Source organism: Lactuca sativa, chromosome 5, assembly GCF_002870075.4.
Source record: "Lactuca sativa cultivar Salinas chromosome 5, Lsat_Salinas_v11, whole genome shotgun sequence".
NCBI classification, from domain to species: Eukaryota; Viridiplantae; Streptophyta; class Magnoliopsida; order Asterales; family Asteraceae; genus Lactuca; species Lactuca sativa.
In genome coordinates, this window is record NC_056627.2 from 370837809 (window position 1) to 370861436 (window position 23628).

The 23628-nt window shown below is 44.8% G+C and overlaps 2 protein-coding genes across 2 annotated transcripts; both read left to right on the plus strand.

The window, feature by feature from the left end:
* Positions 1–6867: 6867 nt before the first annotated feature.
* Positions 6868–7539, plus strand: LOC111892785 (uncharacterized). The gene has a single exon (XM_042901984.1). The coding sequence runs from the start codon at positions 6868–6870 to the stop codon at positions 7459–7461; it is 594 nt and encodes a 197-aa protein (XP_042757918.1). The 3' UTR covers positions 7462–7539.
* Positions 7540–20760: 13221 nt separating this feature from the next.
* On the plus strand, positions 20761–22517 carry LOC111892782 (uncharacterized). The gene is made up of 3 exons (XM_023888831.3): positions 20761–21237; positions 21630–21868; positions 22040–22517. Exons 1-3 carry the CDS (start codon positions 20761–20763, stop codon positions 22284–22286), a joined length of 963 nt encoding a protein of 320 aa, XP_023744599.1. The 3' UTR covers positions 22287–22517.
* The last annotated feature ends 1111 nt before the right edge of the window (positions 22518–23628 follow it).

The window sequence follows — 23628 nt, forward strand, 5'->3', positions numbered from 1 at the left end:
CAAATTCTCTGAAGTGGTGGAAGATAGCATATCCGCAAACATCTGAAGGAATCCTGACTACCTTCTCCTATGTTACCTCGACCATCCTGAGGACATGATGCACACTTCCTTCCGTTTCCAATGACAAACCAAACCCTTGGAACGAAGCTCCATCGTGCAGTTTCCGCAAGTGTTGCGCTGAATTCGACCATGCTGGCCTCTCAAAAACTGATCCGAACTCTTGAGTCTTCGCTCAAGATCCTCCAATAAATTCACCTGACCTGAACCTATCTCATTGAGGTACTCCTAATCAATCTTCCGTCCTCGGCTCTGGGATCCATATCATCCAGGGTATCGCACCCCGATACACATACCAGCTCAATCGTCAACGGCTGAACTGCAATAGCTGGAGTAACCCCAGCCCTACCTGGGCTACAACTACTCCCAAATCATAGTCTCCAATCCCAAAAGCGCAATAGATCACACAATCAATCCATGCCGACCGATACAAGAAATCCAAGGCGAACTCAAAATCCTGGCTGTCCTTCCGCTGACTGGCTCACCACCGGAGCCGGATCCAAACCCTGGTCCTTCCCCTTGCGTGCTCATCCACATTCTGCATAACCGCTATCCCTACAGAACATAACCAACAATTCTCCTTCCCATAAGCTTCTTAGATTTTCCAAGACTCTCACTGATTCGAGTATGGATCCTGTGCTTTCAGTAGTACGGGCCCATACTACCTTCCACACCTATCCATACTTTCCTCAGCAATCCTCCCGAATCCTCCAAGTCACCTACTCCACTGGTGCACCAAATATTCGCTAATAGCAGCACGATACTCACTGAAGCAACTCCTAGGCTCCCCCTAGGTTCCCAACCTCGCCTTGCCATCAGCTGTTGAAGAACTCCCCATGATGCTATCCATCCACCTCCTGGATATCGTTATATCCACTTAGTGGCTGACTCCCATCACTTAAGAGTTCCACAAAGCACAAAGCAAGCAACATTCGTGTAGTAGCACTCTGATCCAAAGAACTATCATAGAACGTTCAACCCACAAACCGCGACCCATGCTGTCCACATCCACCCTCACTGCCAGCTGCCTTATGCATGCAAATTATACACATAACAGGATCTAATAGACTGTCGAATAATAGACTCTACCCCAAGACCACAGGAAATAAGGTCAAATCAGCTATTCTGAGGCTATAAGATCCTAACCGTATACAATTTTCAAAACATACACATTGCAGTTACAAATACCAATTATCATTCTTATTTTAGCATGACATCCACTCATGGCTACAAGCACCACATACCAGGCCAACCTATTGCTTACTACTCATAACTAGCATGCAAGTCTACCAGCTCATACAACATATACATGCATCTCCCCTAGCCCTGACTGGCATGTGATTTACAGATTCATAATCAAATCATAGCAGATAAAAAATGTGGGTATTCTGGGGAAACTTACTTGAGCTTGGCTGATTGCATGCACCACACCCTTTCTTGTCTTATAAATTCTTTACTTAAAACATTTTTCCTTTTGAAAACTTAACAGATCCTCAGTTTGAGTTTAGACACACCCGAAAGTATGTCCGAATCCCTCAAACCAAGGCTCTGATACCAACTTGTAACGATCCAAAAATCAAGGGTAAAAATTTCATTTTTTAATTTAGCTAAACATTGATACCATTTATTTCAAACATTTCAAATCATCATGAAGTAAAATGTTTATCAGAGTTCATCCCAAAATCATTCATTGCGGAAATCATAGGTGTGTGCGCTGCGATCAATCCGAGCTCCTCTTTTCCAAATCGATGATACTTGAAACCAAAACTGTAAACCGTAAGCACAAAGATTAGTGAGTCCCCCCAGAGCATACCCCCCACACACAATCCACATAACACATATCCTGTTAGCTATAAAAGCTACCTATATCACATAAGTCATGCATACATAGAACCTAGGAAAGCCATGGGCTACCCCACATGGTCTTACATCCAATTCCATGGGCTACCCCACATGATCTTTACCTAGGACTGCCATGGGCTACCCCACATGGTCTTTACCTAGGACTGCCATGGGCTACCCCACATGGTCTTACATCCAATGCCACAGGCTACCCCAAGGTCTTCCATGCAAGTATCACAAGGACAACTAGCATAACACATATCATATAATCACTAGCATACCACTTAGCATAAGCTAACTATCATACCACATATCTGTCTTCCATGCAAGTATCATAAGACAATTGGCATAACACATATCATATAATCACTAGCATACCACTTAGCATAAGCTAACTATCATACCACATATATATACTACAACTAGTGTAACATATAACATAAAATGGGCCGGCCTTGGTGCCTTAGACCCATTGGTACGGTGAGAAGACTCACCTCGTACTGCAGAAGCTTCCTGCATGAATTCCTTAGTTGCTGCCCCACCAGCTTCCCGAGCTGTCACTTCATCAAACAATATACCCAATTAACAATTGGGTCCCATACCATAATCCTTAATCCATGTATGGGGTAATATGACCATTATGCCCTTGGCCCAGTATGATCCAAACTAAGGCCCAAACCCAAAACAAATGCCCAACACTAAGTGGACTTTCCCAACCCACTAATGGCCCAATTTGCTCAATTGGGCCCAATCCCTGTAATAGGCCTTAACTTAAGCCCAAAAATATCCTTGGCCCAATACATCTTACTTCTGATAGTCCACTAAGGCCCAAAGCCCACTACATGGCCCAAACTGAGGCCCAAAACACAATAAGCCCATAACTGATGAGTACGATGGGCGTACTCCTGTGTATGCTAAGCGTACAGGCCAAATGATGCTTACGCTTGGCGTACCTGCACGTACGCTCAGCGTAATCTCCTGTTAAGAAATTTTCCCATTAAGTGCTTAATACTCTACTCTAGAAGCTAAAAACACAGATCTAAGTCCTTTTCAACGTCTTAAACCATAACGTTGCTTACTTGACGGCTTTGCATGGACCACATAAGCTCAAACTCCAAAAATGATAATCTACCTCTAAGGAAATGGTCTTAAATCATGCATGAGCCCATTAAGACTTCCAAGATGGCAACTTTCTACCTTAGGGACTCATTTAACACTAAGAGTGGCAACTCAAAGCCTAAGAATCGTATTTCAACCTTAAAGTTCCATCCTTGAGACCAAAATGAACTAAAACTCATAATGGTGGATCTACATGAAAGATTTGACAAGGTTGAGACATTATACCTCCAAAAGCTTGCAAAGTTGATGAAGGTTTTGGATCTAGAAGCTTGACTCCAACCATAGTTTGATCACCAAGTCCCTTCTTCTTCAAGGTCCAACATAACAAGTCATAACCCAACTAGATCCACATGAGGAAGCCACCAAGATCCAAACTTTATGCTTTCTGGAGTTAGATCAATATGATTAGGGCTTGGATCCACAAGCTTTAAGCCAAGCAATGCTTCCTCAAGGAACTCCTTCTTCCACAATAAGCACCAAAAACAAACTAAATCACCAAAAAGCTCAAGAATCACTCAAATGGAGGCTAAGGGTCGATTTCTAGGGTTTAGAGGGATGGAGGCTGAAGATATTAGGGTTAGGTTAAAAGATAAGGAGCTTAAATAGGGTCCAAGACGCTAAAATATGGTTCTGATATGACTAGAGTACGCCCAGCGTACTCCTGGGAACCTTCGTGACCAACTTGGTCAGTATGCCCAACGTACTCCAAGGTACGCCCACCGTATTACCCTCTTTACTAGTACGCCCCACGTGCTCGGTTAAGCCTGAAAACCACGAAACTTCCGAAGGCCATAACTTCTTCGTTACAAGCCCAATTCTCACGATCCTTATATCCACGGAAAGGTGACGAGAAGCTCTACACATATATCACCTCATATATTCCTTTAGACCTTATGAAAAAAATCCATTTTCCACAAAAGCCCGAACTGACACTTTACCAAAATACCCCTAAGCTCCAAAACACAAACCGAACACCCGAATCACTTCTAATACATCACCCGCACCCAAATGGGCCTAGATCTTACCTTCTCTAGAGCCATACTCCTTATGATGACCAACCTTTGGCCCACAGCCTCAGACTAGAAGTCAATTCGGAACAGAGCGTTACATTGTCATTTTTATCATTCAACACAACAATTCAAAGGTTCCAACCAAACAATGTGTTAAAATTCAGACATTTTAGAAATTCTGACCTCTTAAAAATTCAGATTTTGCCAAAGAGTCATTATCTTATATTTCTAACACTCAACCTTAAGCTAAGACATATAGATCGAACACACATCTTGAAGCAACCAAACTATAAGCATCATTCATCATTCAACACAAGTCATGAATTTTCCTTGGAGTTCGATCCAACAAAATATATTTTAAAATATTAATGTCATAATTGGATGATACAGTCCTGGACTCAACTCAACACCACAAGCCCATGGAAGATCCATTGACCACAAATGGGCCAAAAGTTTGTCGAGAAAAAAGCTCCAAGAGGGTCAAAAGGAATTAGTCGATCGCATTAAGCACATGTTAAATTAGTTAGTGGAAGAAGTAGTTTTCCGAGCATACATGATCTCTTTTCCATCACCCATGTTCTCTAATAAAGTGCATTTAGTTTAGGCAGCATTTTCTTATTTAAGTCTTGTAATTTCATTTTGGAAAAACATGTCAGAAAATTGCTCCAAGTATTGTGTGTTCTTCTTCGCTCTATCTTCTTGGAGGCTAACTCACTTAAGGGTCATATCATTTGGTGCTTTAATTCCTGATCTCCCAACCATGCCTCCCCAGAAAGATACGGCACTTGACATCCCTCCTAAACCAGAATACAAAACTGACGAGAATCCACCGGACCACATTCAATCACTTCTTCATCTTGCCACTGCTACCAACACCCGGTTTAACACCCTCACCACAAACATCATGAATCTGATCAGTATCATCACCACCGCGTGGCCCTAAGTTGGTATAAATACTTAGCCGACAACAACATTCTCACTTCGTGGCCTGAGTTTTCCCGTGCTCTTGAATTTCGCTTAGCTAATTGTCTTTTGAGAACCACCAAGATGCTTTGTTCAAACTCTAACAAACCACCACAGTCACTGAGTATGTCGCGAATTTCGAACGGTTAAGTAATATGGTCGTTGGGTTGCAACCAGAAGCATTGCTAAATTTTTTTTTTCTAGTCTACAATCAACTATCTAAAATGAGTTATCTATGCTTAACCTACTTCCTTTACCTAAGAATTCGGCTTAGCAAAACTATTGGAAGAAAAATTCACCGCCTTCGCTTCCCCTGCTGCTATCAGCCACGTCGAGTCCCTCTAACCATCGACCCTTTTACTGACCCCCACCAACGGCTCCTCCGTCTTAGTACCTGCTTCCACCGCTATCACTTCTACCCAGCCAACCACCTCTGCACCACTGCCCACCGCTCGCTTGTCCTCAGATCAGCTGCAGCAAAGGCACACTGTCTGGCTTTGTTTTCGTTGCCCCGAACGTTACACACCGGGACAGCGTTGCAATCCCCCCCCCCCTCAAATTTTACTCATTATGGACAATACACCAGACCTTCCAAGAAATTCCACCTTACCATTGCTAATCGACAATCTCGTTGTTCCACATTTTCTTTCTATTTCACCGGCTGTTTTTTTTCGGGATGACTACCACAACCTCTATGAAACTAAGCGATCTTATTGAACACTGAGAAGTTAGCATTCTTGTCGACTCCGACAGTACACATAACCTAATTCAGCCACAAGTCGCCTCATTGCTCAACTTAACAGTCCAACCAATGCCTCCATTCTCAGTGCTTGTCAGAAACAATGAACCATTACATTACCACAAGTATTGCCCTCACGTTCCTGTCACCTTGGATCAAACCTCATTCCCGGTACCGCTTTTTCTTTGTGCGATGTAAAACTTATTTTGGGTTATGATTGGCTCCACTCTTTAGGCCCCATTACGGCGGATTTCTCGATTCCCTCTTTATCCTTCCGATTTAACAACCAACAAGTTACCATATGCGGGCTTCGTCCACCGGCCACCGGCCACCATGACCTCAACTGTCGGTGTTACCATCTCCGACCTTGAGGACAAGGTCTCGCTCAAGAGGAGGGCATTGATATAGTCATGGACTCAACTCAACACCACAATCCCATGGAAGATCCATTGACCAGAACTGGGCTGAAAGATGCTGTCGAGATAAAAGTTTCAACAGGGTCAAAAGGAATTTGTCAATCACATTAAGCACATGTAAAATTAGTTAGTGGAAGAAGTAGTTTTCCAAGCGTGCATGATCTCCTTTGCATCACACATGTTCTCTAATAAAGTGAATTTATTTTAGGTAGCATTTTCTTATTTAAGTCTTGTAATTTCATTTGGGAAAAACTTGCAGAAAATTAGTCAAAGTTGTGTGTTCTTCTTCACTCTATCTTCTTGGAAGCTAACCCACTTAAGGGTCATATCACTTGATAACCAAATACTATCTTTTTTTACAAAAAGCGTTTATTCAAAAATAAAAATACTATCAAAAGGTAATCAACTTGAACTTTACCTTCACAAATTAGTAAATTACCATTATTTAGACGGTATTTTTTAGCAGAGTCTAATTGTTTGTTACCTACCTATTTATGATACTTTTTTTAACAAAAGTATTTAGTAAAATTAAAAAAACAAACAATGGCTTCCATCTATGACATAAACCCACATTACACCTTTCCCTTCCTTTTTTACACCAAAAGCCAAGGGATGGCAATACCCATGGAACTGTGGAAGCCTAGAAACCAACGTTATAACCAGCTTATAAAATAAAGCCCCGCCACACAACATGAGCAACCACAACAAAATGTCTATAGACATGGAGAAAATACAACATAAGAATATAAAAGTAAATGGCATCAACATGCACGTGGCTGAGATCGGAGAAGGCCCTGTTGTGCTTTTCGTCCATGGCTTCCCAGAGCTTTGGTACACGCGTCACCAGATGTTGTATATATCCTCTAAAGGCTACCGTGCCATCACGCCTGACCTTCGTGGCTTTGGAGATTCGGAGGCACCACCTTCCTCCACCAGCTACACGGCCTTCCACGTCGTCGGAGACCTGGTGTGCTTGCTTGACTCATTGGGGTTGGACAAGGTTTTCCTGGTGGGTCACGACTGGGGTGCTATAATCTCATGGTACCTGTGTCTTTTCCGGCCAGACCGGATCAAGGCTTTGGTTAACATGAGTGTCGTCTATAAACCTAGGAATTCTTCTGTCAAACCTGTAGACCTCATACGACACACTTTTGGTGACGATTTCTACATCTGCAGGTTCCAGGTCATCATATCGATCTTTTACTATTTACTCTTTTTTTACATTATAAGAATTATTAGATTAATGATCATCTTGTGTATGCATATTCCAACCAAGTATGTACAAAGATCTGATGTTTTCTTAAGATTATCTTAAACATACTTTTAAAAAACTCAAAACGCATAAAGTGGACGACTTTGAAAGCCTGCATTTTAACTTTATTTGCTCGCTAGCTGTTTGGTACAAAAAAAAAATGCAAGTTGTTGTATTCTTGTGTTGTCTCCGACCCCACAACAAGTTGTTTGTAATGTAACTAGTAACTACACATACGTACGTACTATACGCCAGAACAGAAGAAATGAATGTATATATATGGATTAATTAATATGAACAGGAAATTGGGTGGGAAGAGGAGTTTGCAAAAGTTGATACCAAAAAACTGTTGGCATCATTGATGAGATATGGTCCACTGGCATGGCCTAGACTGCTCTAGCGCGCCATCTTGGCCTGGTACGCTCCTACCAGCCCTGGCGTTCCCTTCCGAGCTTTGTTGGGGACTCCCTTGCCAGCCCTGCTGGGGACTCTCCTGCTGGCTCGGCCAGGCGCTCCCTCGCCTGGCACTCCCTTGCCATCCTATCCTGGTGCGCGCCCGCCAGCCCCGCCCGACACTTCCGGGCAGCCTTGCCCAGCTCCTTGCTAGTTGGGCCTGAATTGGGCTGGCCCAAGGCCTGACCTAATTGTCCCCTATATAATGAATAGTATCTCCTCCATAAAGAGGGACCTTTCCCTAGACTCTCTCCCAAATGGTTCAGCCGCCACTAGATCTTCCCCCATGGCTCAGCCGCCATTATACTCCGGTCAGGTGGCTCAGCCGCCACCCGCCGCCGTCAGCCACCATACACCACTACTAGCACCAAGATGGTTCTCTCCAACTATGGAGGACCATCTCAGATCTTCTAGCTGGTCTAACTTGACCGTCGAAGTCCGCTCTCGGGGCACAGTCCCTGGGACGGCTCTAACAGGTTTGCACTGTGATGTCCAGATCTCCGCCGCAACAGAAGACCAGGAGGCCCGCCGGAGGTCGATGTCGCATCATTTGGCGCCATCCCGGATTCGAGCAAGTAGCAAAAGCCTCAGTTGGTTTTAAGCTCGTTTTTGCCCAGATCTGAACAGATCTGATGTGTTTCCACCTAAGGTTTGTTCAGATCTATTCATCTCTATATTCCTTAGTTCAGATCTGTTTGGCTTTTGCCAAGACCTTTTCAGATCTGTTTTGCCATATTTTAGATCTCAAAGATCTACTTCGTTTTCAGATCAGATCTGTAGAATTTTTTGTTTTTCAATTCAGATCTCCAAATTTGTTTTCGTTTTTAGGATCTGATCTCAAGATTTGTTCAAGTTTTCAGCTCATGAAGCTTGCAAAGAGATCTTGGATCTATTTTCTTTTTTATATTTGAATGAATATTTCAGCAACTTGATGGAGAAGAAAAGAAGTTTTTACAAGTTTTATTCATTTCATCAAGTTCATGTTATCAAAAATTCGAGTTTTTCTTCATTTTTGTTCATACTTTCGAATTTTACTCAGCAAGTTGAAGAACAAACAATATTTTACAAGTATTTACCTCTCTTGTTTGTTCATTACCAAGAAAATCGGTTTTTGGTTCCTGATTTCTCATGTTCAACTTCATTCAAGATGTTTATTTGATGCTTCCTATGGAAGCTTAGAGATGGGAAACAAAAGATTTTTAGATCTGTGGAGCAAACTGAAGAGTAAGGAAGGTTTAATGATAAGAACACTTGATTAGATTCGTTTTTGTTTAAAATGGTGAGGTTTTTTATGAGTTTTACCTATCTCTTGTTCATACATTATCAAACTCTTCTTCAGTTATGCATTTTCTGTAACAACCATTTGTACATTCAGCTGTATAGCTTGTACATTTTATAAAACTCTTCCAAAACAGAAAAAGAGAAGTCTTGATGGGAGAAAGAAATAAATTTTTACAAGTTTTTATGTTATCGGAAAATCAACTGTAGTTGAGCTTTTACCATATCTTGAAACATTTATGTTGTAAGAAATTCTATATTGCTTGTACATCACCAATATGTGTGGTGGCATTACTCAAACCCATTCTTTAAAGACTATTGTCTGTATATGAAGCTTTGTTGCTTATACATTTCGCAAATCCTCCAAACGTGATCTGATTTACAACCTCAAACTTACCACAGCCACTTACAGTTTACTGTTTCAAAAATAATAATAAAAAAAGGGGGATAAGATAACTATAACTATAACGTGTATTCAAAAGAGTATACATGAAGCTACAAGACAAAGGCGCCAAAGGGCCCACATGTTTTAAAAGATGCTTAAAAGCTAGCGAAAAGTCAAAGGAGGGCTCGGGTCCCACCTTGGTCGGAACCCAACAATCGTTGGCTTTCTCCGGATATCCAACAGGGTCTCCGATAGACTAGCTCCGGCAGCAGCTCGCTATCACAACCACCGTTATCCTATAGCAAAGTCTTCCTTTACTAGTCGCCAAAACCAGCAACTCAACAGATAGACAAAAAATTGATCTGACCTCCACCCGGAAATCGCGAATACTATTCCAATCTCCTTTTCTGGTCAACGAATCTCATTAGAAAATCTCCTACATCTGTAAACCATCTCCGATTGATAAACATACCATGGCCCCTGCGTAAACCACCTGTTACGATCGTCTTCAAGAAACGATTTAACAAACCATCATCGACGGAAAAACTCGAGGCTATGACCTTTGCCACAGTTGTCAAATTCCGATGATGAACCAACAAATCGATTTTGAAGGCAAGCTAAACCCGACCATCACCTGTCAAACACTTTCAAGATAGGTGACCCAAGAGAGAAAAACCACTAGTCCTCTATTTTCTCAGACAGTCATCGTCGGCCAGAGCCATAGCATCACCGCAGGCTTCGCCAGTCAATACCACTCTAGCCGATCACACCCGTTGTTTCTCCCATCGTTGGATCACCTGTTAACTCCCAACAGCATAAGCCATCGCTTCATAGTCGCCTTCACCGATCAATTTCATCACCATCAATTATCGTCATCATCAGGGGGAGAAGGGCGAAGCCATTGGATCACCATTGAGATCAGGGCCTCCCGCTTCCTCGATTCGCTGCCGCCAGTCGACCACCTCATTCAATGAACACGCCAAAGACCTGAGAAAACCACTAGAGTTGCCTACGGTTCCTTCAATCGGCACCACCAACAGCTTGAACCAAAATCACGGGCCGACTGCCTCCTCTTGATCGATGCAACCCAGACATGCGCAGACCTCAGTCACCACGCCCCTGTATCCAGCGGTCCCCGACGAAGGAGTCACTACCTCCAGTTGTGTGTTTCCCTACTGAGATCGTAACAATGAGAAACCTAGGATCTTTTTCTTTTTCCCAAACTGATAAGAGAAACTAGGGTGGGCCACAAGTGTTATGCGTTCAAAGTTCAAACAAAATCAGCGTTGGGCTGATCACTTGATATGGACTACCAAAACCATGATTTGGGCTTCCCATTTATTCGTATATGGGCTGTTGAATTCATCTTAGCACCGTGGGATTTTCTTAAGCCAATTTTTAATTCAAATGGGCTAAAAAGGAACCAGGCTACTCACCTCCAAATGGGCTTATATATTTATTTGGAAAACACTTTTCATGGGATAGTTCAATAATAAAATGACCTAAATCTTTGCAAGAATAAACTAGCCAATCAGCCACTCAACGCTCGTGCACCGCAAGCTCCGCTCAACGGGATACATCTTCAAAAAATACGTAGCGACCCGGACCACTCAGCATTTTAAAAAAAAATGGGACGGAGAAGAGTAAGTAGTACATTGCTACTACCACTACTATTAGTAAAGCACTTTGAAACAACCCTCTGCAACTGCGTTTCCTGGCTATCAGCAGCCGTGTTGACCGGCCCCCGCTAGTCTTGTTGCCCAATTCTCAGTAGTCGCACAGCTCGGCCTTCAGCAGCGGCGAGACCCAACTCAGCAGCTGCGAAGCCCAGTCATCAATAGTCACGCTGCTTAGCTTTCAGCAGCCGCCCTACCCAATTTTTGTTAGTACTTGGGTCTCCTAGCTCTTTCCAGCAGCTATGTATCTCAGCTTTCAGTGGCTATACATCCATCTTTCCTTTCTTCGCCTCTTCTAAGAAAAAAAAAAAGGGGGGGGGGGGGGGGGAAGGGTTGGCAGGACACTATGCAGAAGTGATTTTTATTCTAAAGGGGCAGAGTTAAAGTATATGAAGAGCTGATACCGTACGTGATAGTGTATTCCCGAGGTGACATTAGATCGAAAGGGCAGCCTCGTAGTTCAACCCTTGGGAGGCTCGTTGCCCAGCTCTCAGTAGTCATGTTGCTCATCCATAGCTAGCAGCTCGAGGCCCAGTTCTCAGCGGCCCTGTTGACCAGTTCTTGACAGCAGTTTCGTTGTGCACCTCCTAACAAAAGCTACACTATCAAGCTCTAAGTAGCACCGCCACATAGCTCTTCGCAGATAGCCAAGACACCGAGGCATCAACTATCAGTACAACTAGCGATGCAGCAGAGCATCAGGTACCATTCTGCTTTAACCCATACTGATAACACGAGCTAGAAACATGGATTGTTGGGTGCTACGCCCAATCATGCGAGGTTCAGTACCCTCGCCTCGAGTCGCCTAGCTTCTCAGCCCGACTCCACTCTAGCGGCAAGCTCCGCATGCGAGGTCCAGTACCCTCGCCTAGAGTCGCCTGGCTTCCCAGCCCGACTCCATTATAACGGCATGCTCCGCATGCAAGGTTCAGCACCCTTGCCTTGAGTCGCCTGACTTATCAGCCCGACTCCATTATAGCGGCCAGCTCCGTATACGAGGTTCAGTACCCTCGCCTTGAGTCGTCTGGCTTCCCAGCCCGACTCCATTATAGCAGCAAGCTCCGCATGCGAGGTTCAATACCCACGCCTCGATTCACCTGGCTCCTCATCACGACTCCATATTAGCGGCAAGCTCTGCATGAGAGGCTCAATACCCTCGCCTCGAGTCGCCTGGCTTCTCAGCCCGACTCCATTATAGCGGCAAGCTCCGCATGTGAGGTTCAGTACCCTCGCCCCGAGTCTCCTGGCTTCTCAGCGCGACTCCATTATAGCGGCAAGCTCCGTATGCGAGGTTCAGTACTCTCGCTTTGAGTCGCCTGGCTTCTCAGCCCGACTCCATTATAGCAACATGCTCCGACCATTTCACGCGATGCTCTTCCGCGTGATTTATCTATGATCGCTGGCAGCCAAGCCCGATCCATTCCACGCGATGCTCTCCCGCGTGATTTATCTACGATCGTTGGCAGCCAAGCCCGATCCATTCCACATGATGCTCTCTCGCGTGATGTATCTACGATCATTGGCTGCTAAGCCCAAGCTATTCTCCTAAGTCGCACATCATAAGTCGCGCATCACAAGCTTATTCTATGACCAACACCATGATCTTGGTGTTTCCTATCTCACAGTCATCATGGCTCTCTCGTGCTCGGACGATCGATGAAGTGTTATCTGCATTACAACCTGCTATTGTGAGGATACTCTCCAGCAAGAAGTTCATCCCGACAGCGGCCCTGCTACTTACGACTCCACAACATATCTGTTTCCTGGCTCTCGGAAACGGTCTTGCTGCGTTACCCGACCTGTAGCCTAACCGCGTACCCCACAGCATCTCTGTTTCCTGGCTCTCGAAAATGGTCTTGTTGCGTAACACGACCTGTATCCTAACCACGTACCCCACAACATCTCTGTTTCCTGGCTCTCGGAAATGGTCTTGCTGCGTAACACTATGCAGAAGTGATTTTTATTCTAAAGGGGCAGAGTTAAAGTATATGAAGAGCTGATACCGTACGTGATAGTGTATTCCCGAGGTGACATTAGATCGAAAGGGCAGCCTCGTAGTTCAACCCTTGGGAGGCTCGTTGCCCAGCTCTCAGTAGTCATGTTGCTCATCCATAGCTAGCAGCTCGAGGCCCAGTTCTCAGCGGCCCTGTTGACCAGTTCTTGACAGCAGTTTCGTTGTGCACCTCCTAACAAAAGCTACACTATCAAGCTCTAAGTAGCACCGCCACATAGCTCTTCGCAGATAGCCAAGACACCGAGGCATCAACTATCAGTACAACTAGCGATGCAGCAGAGCATCAGGTACCATTCTGCTTTAACCCATACTGATAACACGAGCTAGAAACATGGATTGTTGGGTGCTACGCCCAATCATGCGAGGTTCAGTACCCTCGCCTCGAGTCGCCTAGCTTCTCAGCCCGACTCCACTCTAGCGGCAAGCTCCGCATGCGAGGTCCAGTACCCTCGCCTAGAGTCGCCTGGCTTCCCAGCCCGACTCCATTATAACGGCATGCTCCGCATGCAAGGTTCAGCACCCTTGCCTTGAGTCGCCTGACTTATCAGCCCGACTCCATTATAGCGGCCAGCTCCGTATACGAGGTTCAGTACCCTCGCCTTGAGTCGTCTGGCTTCCCAGCCCGACTCCATTATAGCAGCAAGCTCCGCATGCGAGGTTCAATACCCACGCCTCGATTCACCTGGCTCCTCATCACGACTCCATATTAGCGGCAAGCTCTGCATGAGAGGCTCAATACCCTCGCCTCGAGTCGCCTGGCTTCTCAGCCCGACTCCATTATAGCGGCAAGCTCCGCATGTGAGGTTCAGTACCCTCGCCCCGAGTCTCCTGGCTTCTCAGCGCGACTCCATTATAGCGGCAAGCTCCGTATGCGAGGTTCAGTACTCTCGCTTTGAGTCGCCTGGCTTCTCAGCCCGACTCCATTATAGCAACATGCTCCGACCATTTCACGCGATGCTCTTCCGCGTGATTTATCTATGATCGCTGGCAGCCAAGCCCGATCCATTCCACGCGATGCTCTCCCGCGTGATTTATCTACGATCGTTGGCATCCAAGCCCGATCCATTCCACATGATGCTCTCTCGCGTGATGTATCTACGATCATTGGCTGCTAAGCCCAAGCTATTCTCCTAAGTCGCACATCATAAGTCGCGCATCACAAGCTTATTCTATGACCAACACCATGATCTTGGTGTTTCCTATCTCACAGTCATCATGGCTCTCTCGTGCTCGGACGATCGATGAAGTGTTATCTGCATTACAACCTGCTATTGTGAGGATACTCTCCAGCAAGAAGTTCATCCCGACAGCGGCCCTGCTACTTACGACTCCACAACATATCTGTTTCCTGGCTCTCGGAAACGGTCTTGCTGCGTTACCCGACCTGTAGCCTAACCGCGTACCCCACAACATCTCTGTTTCCTGGCTCTCGAAAACGGTCTTGTTGCGTAACACGACCTGTATCCTAACCACGTACCCCACAACATCTCTGTTTCCTGGCTCTCGGAAATGGTCTTGCTGCGTAACACTATGCAGAAGTGATTTTTATTCTAAAGGGGCAGAGTTAAAGTATATGAAGAGCTGATACCGTACGTGATAGTGTATTCCCGAGGTGACATTAGATCGAAAGGGCAGCCTCGTAGTTCAACCCTTGGGAGGCTCGTTGCCCAGCTCTCAGTAGTCATGTTGCTCATCCATAGCTAGCAGCTCGAGGCCCAGTTCTCAGCGGCCCTGTTGACCAGTTCTTGACAGCAGTTTCGTTGTGCACCTCCTAACAAAAGCTACACTATCAAGCTCTAAGTAGCACCGCCACATAGCTCTTCGCAGATAGCCAAGACACCGAGGCATCAACTATCAGTACAACTAGCGATGCAGCAGAGCATCAGGTACCATTCTGCTTTAACCCATACTGATAACACGAGCTAGAAACATGGATTGTTGGGTGCTACGCCCAATCATGCGAGGTTCAGTACCCTCGCCTCGAGTCGCCTAGCTTCTCAGCCCGACTCCACTCTAGCGGCAAGCTCCGCATGCGAGGTCCAGTACCCTCGCCTAGAGTCGCCTGGCTTCCCAGCCCGACTCCATTATAACGGCATGCTCCGCATGCAAGGTTCAGCACCCTTGCCTTGAGTCGCCTGACTTATCAACCCGACTCCATTATAGCGGCCAGCTCCGTATACGAGGTTCAGTACCCTCGCCTTGAGTCGTCTGGCTTCCCAGCCCGACTCCATTATAGCAGCAAGCTCCGCATGCGAGGTTCAATACCCACGCCTCGATTCACCTGGCTCCTCATCACGACTCCATATTAGCGGCAAGCTCTGCATGAGAGGCTCAATACCCTCGCCTCGAGTCGCCTGGCTTCTCAGCCCGACTCCATTATAGCGGCAAGCTCCGCATGTGAGGTTCAGTACCCTCGCCCCGAGTCTCCTGGCTTCTCAGCGCGACTCCATTATAGCGGCAAGCTCCGTATGCGAGGTTCAGTACTCTCGCTTTGAGTCGCCTGGCTTCTCAGCCTGACTCCATTATAGCAACATGCTCCGACCATTTCACGCGATGCTCTTCCGCGTGATTTATCTATGATCGCTGGCAGCCAAGCCCGATCCATTCCACGCGATGCTCTCCCGCGTGATTTATCTACGATCGTTGGCAGCCAAGCCCGATCCATTCCACATGATGCTCTCTCGCGTGATGTATCTACGATCATTGGCTGCTAAGCCCAAGCTATTCTCCTAAGTCGCACATCATAAGTCGCGCATCACAAGCTTATTCTATGACCAACACCATGATCTTGGTGTTTCCTATCTCACAGTCATCATGGCTCTCTCGTGCTCGGACGATCGATGAAGTGTTATCCGCATTACAACCTGCTATTGTGAGGATACTCTCCAGCAAGAAGTTCATCCCGACAGCGGCCCTGCTACTTACGACTCCACAACATATCTGTTTCCTGGCTCTCGGAAACGGTCTTGCTGCGTTACCCGACCTGTAGCCTAACCGCGTACCCCACAGCATCTCTGTTTCCTGGCTCTCGAAAACGGTCTTGTTGCGTAACACGACCTGTATCCTAACCACGTACCCCACAACATCTCTGTTTCCTGGCTCTCGGAAATGGTCTTGCTGCGTAACCCGACCTGTAGCCTAGCCGCGTACCCCACAACATCTCTGTTTCCTGGCTCTTGGAAATGGTCTCGCTGCACAACCTTACCTGTAGCCTCACCACTTATCCCTTAGCACCTCTGCTGCCTGGCTCTTGGCAACAGTCTCACTGCATGTCTCCTACCTATAGCCTCACTACATGTTCCTCAAGAATTCTGTTGTCTGGCTATCGACAATAGTTTTACTAAGTGACCCTCGCTAGCAACCTAGTCGCCCAGCTCTCGGAATCTATTCCTCGCCTCCTATAAGAAAGGGGGGGGGATAGGGTTGATACGCCGCAATCCAGCTAGGTGTAGCCCGAGCAAGAAAGATCCTCAAGATGGTTATTAATGCAGACTATGTAGATGGTTACTGGTGACATCCCATCTCACATGGCTATTCTTGCCTCAACAATCACGTCGGATAACAGTCTCAGGGACTGAATGGAAAGCTTACGCTTCTTAGCTACCCCGGTCCGACATTCCACCGACATTAGTGTCGCGTAACACTCTTTAGCAGCCTCGGTCTGCATGATCGCAGCAACGGTTACGTTGTATCTCACCGACCGACTCGCACTCCTCTCAATGAAGGAGTATCAAGTCAGCTCAAGCAGTGTTTGGCTCGTCACACAACCCCACGGCTCTCGTGGGCGAGGTTCGGTCATTTCTCTTTATTATTTAAATGCTTTGGTGCTTTATCTAGTCCGATCTGATTGTCAGCAACCCAATCGCATCAGACTAGGGGGACTTGACGACACACAGTTTATATGACTAAGTCCAGTCCGATATCATTGGTCGCATACCAATAACACCAGACTGGGGGGACTTGATGATATATGGTCCATTAACATGGCCCAGAATGCTCTAGCGCGCCAGCCTGGCCTGGCACGCTCCTGCTAACCTTGCGGGGAACTCCCTTGCCATCCCCGCTGGGGACTCTTCTGTTGGTTTATCCGACTAAGTCCAGTCCGGTGTCATTGGCCGCGTACCAATAACACCAGGCTGGGGGCACTTGATGAGATATGGTCCACTGACATGGTCTAGACTGCTCTAGCGCGCCAGCATGGCCTGGTGCGCTCCTGCCAGCCCTGACGTTCCCTTGCGAGCCTTGTTGGGGACTCCCTTGCCAGCCCTGCTGGGGACTCTCCTACCGGCTCGGCCAAGCGCTCCCTCGCCTGGTACTCCCTTGCCATCCTCTCCTGGTGCGCGCCCGCCAGCCCCGCCCTGTGCCTCCGGGCGGCCTTGCCCAACTCCTTGCTAGTTGGGCCTGAATTGGGCTGGCCCAAGGCCTGACCTAATTGTCCCCTATATAATGAATAGTATCTCCTCCATAAAGAGGGACCTTTCCCTGGACTCTCTCCCAAGTGGTTCAGCCGCCACTAGATCTTCCCCCATGGCTCAGCCGCCATTATACTCCGGCCGGGTGGCTCAGCCGCCACCCGCCACCGTCAACCACCATACACCACCACTAGCACCAAGATGGTTCTCTCCAGCTATGGAGGACCATCTCAGATCTTCTAGCTGATCTAACTTGACCTTCGGAGTCCACTTCGAGGGCACAGTCCCTGGGACGGCTCTAACGGGTTTGCACTGTGATGTCCAGATCTCCATCGCAGCAGAAGACCAGGAGGCCTGCCGGAGGTCGATGTCGCATCATTTGGCGCCATCCCAAATTCGAGCAAGTAGCAAAAGCCTCAGTTGGTTTCAAGCTCGTTTTTGCCCAGATCTAAACAGATCTGATGTGTTTCCACCTAAGGTTTGTTTAGATCTATTCATCTATATATTCCTTAGTTCAGATCTGTTTGGCTTTTGCCAAGACCTTTTCAGATCTGTTTTGCCATATTTTAGATCTCAAAGATCTACTTCGTTTTCAGATCAGATCTGTAGAATTTCTCATCATTCAACACAAGTCTTGACTTTTCCTTGGAGTTCGATCCAACAAAATATATTTTAAAATATTAATGTCATAACTTGATGATACAGTCCTGGACTCAACTCAACACCACAAGCCCATGGAAGATCCATTGACCACAAATGGGCCAAAAGTTATTGTCGAGAAAAAAGCTCCAAGAGGGTCAAAAGGAATTAGTCGATCGCATTAAGCACATGTTAAATTAGTTAGTGGAAGAAGTAGTTTTCCGAGCATACATGATCTCTTTTCCATCACCCATGTTCTCTAATAAAGTGCATTTAGTTTAGGCAGCATTTTCTTATTTAAGTCTTGTAATTTCATTTTGGAAAAACATGTGCAGAAAATTGCTCCAAGTATTGTGTGTTCTTTTTCGCTCTATCTTCTTGGAGGCTAACTCACTTAAGGGTCATATCATTTGGTGCTTTCATTCCCGATCTCCCAACCATGCCTCCCCAGAAAGATACGACACTTGACATCCCTCCTAAACCAGAATACAAAACTGACGAGAATCCACCGAACTACATTCAATCACTTCTTCATCTTGCCACCGCCCCTAACACCCGATTTAACACCCTCACCACAAACATCGTGAATCTGATCAGTATCATCACCACTGCATGGCCCTAAGTTGGTACAAATACTTAGCCGACAACAACATTCTCACTTCGTGGCCTGAGTTTTCCCGTGCTCTTGAACTTCGCTTGGCTAATTGTCTTTTGAGAACCACCAAGCTGCTTTGTTCAAACTCCAACAAACCACCACAGTGACCGAGTATGTCGTGAATTTCGAACGGTTAAGTAATATGGTCGTTGGGTTGCAACCAAAAGCATTGCTAAATTGATTTTTTCTGGTCTATAATCAACTATCTAAAATGAGTTATCTATGTTTAACCTACTTCCTTTACCTAAGCAATCGGCTTAGCAAAACTCTTGGGAGAAAAATTCACCGCCTCCGCTTCCCCTGCTGCTATCAGCCACGTCGAGTCCCTCCAACCACCGACCCTTTTACTGACCCCCACCAACGGCTCCTCCGTCTTAGTACCTGCTTCCACCGCTATCACTTCTGCCCAGCCAACTGCCTCTGCACCACTGCCCACCGCTCGCCTGTCCTCGGATCAGCTGCAGCAAAGGCGCGTTGTCGGGCTTTGTTTTCGTTGCCCCGAACGTTACACACCGGGACAGTGTTGCAATCCCCCCCCCCTCAAATTTTACTCATTATGGACAATACACCAGACCTTCCAAGAAATTCCACCTTACCATTGCTAACCGACAATCTCGTTGTTCCACATTTTCTTTCTATTTCACCGGTTGTTTTTTTTCGGGATGACTACCACAACCTCTATGAAACTAAGCGATCTTATTAAACACTGCAAAGTTAGCATTCTTGTCGACTCCGACAGTACACATAACCTAATTCAGCCACACGTCGCCTCATTTCTCAACTTAACAGTCCAACCAATGCCTCCATTCTCGGTGCTTGTCAGAAACAGTGAACCATTACATTAACACAGGTATTGCCCTCACGTTCCTGTCACCTTAGATCAAACCTCATTCCCGGTACCGCTTTTTCTTTGTGCGATGTAAAACTTATTTTGGGTTATGCTTGGCTCCACTCTTTAGGCCCCATTACGGCGGATTTCTCGATTCCCTCTTTATCCTTCCGATTTAACAACCAACAAGTTACCATATGCGGGCTTCGTCCACCGGCCACCGGCCACCATGACCTCAACTGTCGGTGTTACCATCTCCGACCTTGAGGACAAGGTCTCATCTCAAGAGGAGGGCATTGATACAGTCATGGACTCAACTCAACACCACAAGCCCATGGAAGATCCATTGACCACAACTGGGCTGAAAGCTGCTGTTGAGATAAAAGTTTCAGCAGGGTCAAAAGGAATTAGTCAATCACATTAAGCACATGTAAAATTAGTTAGTGGAAGAAGTAGTTTTCCAAGCATGCGTGATCTCCTTTCCATCACACATGTTCTCTAATAAAGTGAATTTATTTTAGGTAGCATTTTCTTATTTAAGTCTAGTAATTTCATTTGGGAAAAAACTTGCAGAAAATTATTCAAAGTTGTGCGTTCTTCTTCACTCTATCTTCTTGGAAGCTAACCCACTTAAGGGTCATATCACTTGATAACAAAATACTATCTTTTTTACAAAAAGCGTTTATTCAAAAATAAAAATACTATCAAAAGGTAATCAACTTGAACTTTACCTTCACAAATTAGTAAATTACCATTATTTAGACGGTATTTTTTAGCAGAGTCTAATTGTTTGTTACCTACCTATTTATGATACTTTTTTTAACAAAAGTATTTAGTAAAATTAAAAAACAAACAATGGCTTCCATCTATGACATAAACCCACATTACACCTTTCCCTTCCTTTTTTACACCAAAAGCCAAGGGATGGAAATACCCATGGAACTGTGGAAGCCTAGAAACCAACGCTATAACCAGCTTATATAATAAAGCCCCGCCACACAACATGAGCAACCACAACAAAATGTCTATATACATGGAGAAAATACAACATAAGAATATAAAAGTAAATGGCATCAACATGCACGTGGCTGAGATTGGAGAAGGCCCTGTTGTGCTTTTCGTCCATGGCTTCCCGGAGCTCTGGTACACACGGCGTCACCAGATGCTGTATATATCCTCTAAAGGCTACCGTGCCATCACGCCTGACCTTCGTGGCTTTGGAGATTCGGAGGCACCACCTTCCTCCACCAGCTACATGGCCTTCCACGTCGTCGGAGACCTGGTGTGCTTACTTGACTCGTTGGGGTTGGACAAGGTTTTCCTGGTGGGTCACGACTGGGGTGCTATAATCTCATGGTACCTGTGTCTTTTCCGGCCAGACCGGATCAAGGCTTTGGTTAACATGAGTGTCGTCTATAAACCTAGGAATCCGTCCGTCAAACCTGTTGACCTCACGCGACACACTTTTGGTGACGATTTCTACATCTGCAGGTTCCAGGTCATCTACATCTGCAGGTTACAGGTCATCATATCGATCGATTACTATTTACTCCTTTTTTTACATTATAAGAATTATTAGATTAATGATCATCTTGTGTATGCATATTCCAACCAAGTATGTACAAAGATCTGATGTTTTCTTAAGATTATCTTAAACATACTTTTAAACAACTCAAAACGCATAAAGTGGACGACTTTGAAAGTCTGCATTTTAACTTTATTTGCTCGCTAGCTGTTTGGTACAAAAAAAAATGCAAGTTGTTGTATTCTTGTATTGTCTCCGACCCCACAACAAGTTGTTTGTAATGTAACTAGTAACTACACATACGTACGTACTATATGCCAGAACAGAAGAAATGAATGTATATATGGATTAATTAATATGAACAGGAAATTGGGTGGGAAGCGGAGTTTGCAAAAGTTGATATCAAAAAACTGTTGGCATCATCGTATTTCCAACGAGATCCAACCCCACCAATGTTGCCTAAACACTTTGCAAACGTCTTTCAACATGCACCTCCATACACCATACCTTCTTGGTTCACTCAACAAGACCTCGACTACTTTGCATCCAAATATCATGCCACAGGATTCGCCGGACCATTAAATTATTATCGGTGTTTTGATCTGTACATACCTACGTTATTAATTAATTAATCAACATATATATTTCATTGACACCTAGGTAAATTATATATATATATATATATATATATATATATATATATATATATATATATATATATATATATATATATATATATATATATATAATTAATTAACTAGGGTTTTTTTTGCAGAAACTGGGAGTTGTGTGCAACATGGACAGGATCTAAGATAATGGTGCCGGTGAAATTTATAGTTGGGGAGTTAGATCTGGTGTATAGCTTTCCAGGAACAAAAGAGTACATACATGGCGGTGGATTCAAGGAATTGGTACCAGGATTGGAGAATATTGTGGTGATGGAAGGAGCCGCTCATTTTATCAACCAAGAGAAACCACAAGAGATCAATAACCACATTTACGACTTCATTACCAAGTTCTAAGTTGCAACCAACTAAGCCATGCATCACTCAGTGTGTTTTTGTTTGACATTTGGTCGAGCTCATTTTCCTTGAAGAAAATGGTTAAAGGCTTAAGCCTTAAAGCACTAATGAATAACATTATTTTTGTGTATGGCATTGCCATGTTGATAAAATATAGTGGGATGGAGCACTAGCTGTCATTCTTAGGTCATAGTCATCTCTATATATAACCTTTCCCACTCTCGACTTTGTATTCAGTAAAAACAAAATATTGCAATGTGATTCTCTTATGAAAAAAAAACACCCTTTTACCATGTATTTTAAGCTTTAATTTTAGGAACAAAAGTTGCAGCCTTCTATTACAACCCTGTTTTTTAGTACAACATGTCGGTATTTACAAAGTCAAACCTAACACATTTGTTTCAACTACCCTTCATTTCTTATCTTATGTATAACTAAATAATTTGAAACATGGAACCTTTGATGAACTGGGAATACCATGTAAAACATCTACTGTAGAATAAGAGTCAGTAGGTAAAAAACCTGGAGACTTTAGAGGTCATCACAGCCATAGTTGTCGACTCGTGACTCGACTAGTGACTCGACTAGTGACTCGAAAAGGATAATTTTCTAATCATGACTCGACTCATAAGAGTCATGATGTTAAAAAAAATTATATATAAAGATACAATAAACATAAATATTTGTTGAATATTAATACATATTTACTAAACATTACAAATTAACTAGCTAGAAGTTATTATATATACTTGAATATTTAACTTTTAATGCTTAATTCAAAAGATTTAGGTTATAAATCAAGACATGGCTATATCTTTGTGTTTCAGAAAGTCGTCAACATCATACGTCTATTGTTTGTATGATTAGCTTTTAATATTCAAACCTCTCGCCTTTCGAGTAGTCATCGGCTCATCGTTGTCCCCCTCGCTCATCCTCTAAATCCACCATCTGTTGTTGGATGGAAGCTACTACTCATGCTCATCTTCTTCTTCTCACTGTCATCATCTTTTTGTTTACCCATCCGATCACGTGATTACCCATGAGATATATGACCTGTCGGATTCACAGGTCAACTCAACTCAGTACGAGTCAGACAAGGACTCGTAAACTTCAACCAAGTCAGGCTTAAAACCAAGTCGCCTCTTTTTCAACTTGTACGAGTTTAAGGTAGTGTTTGTTTTTTGTCCGCATATCTGTGTGATCTCTTCTGTCTGCGCCGCGCAGACCACGTGCAGACATTAGCCTTCGCAGACTGTTTGTTTTTTTGAAGACTGCAGACCTAAAAATGTCTGCGCGCCCTCTTCTTGGCGCAGACGCGGACCAGAGTTTTCTAACATCTTCA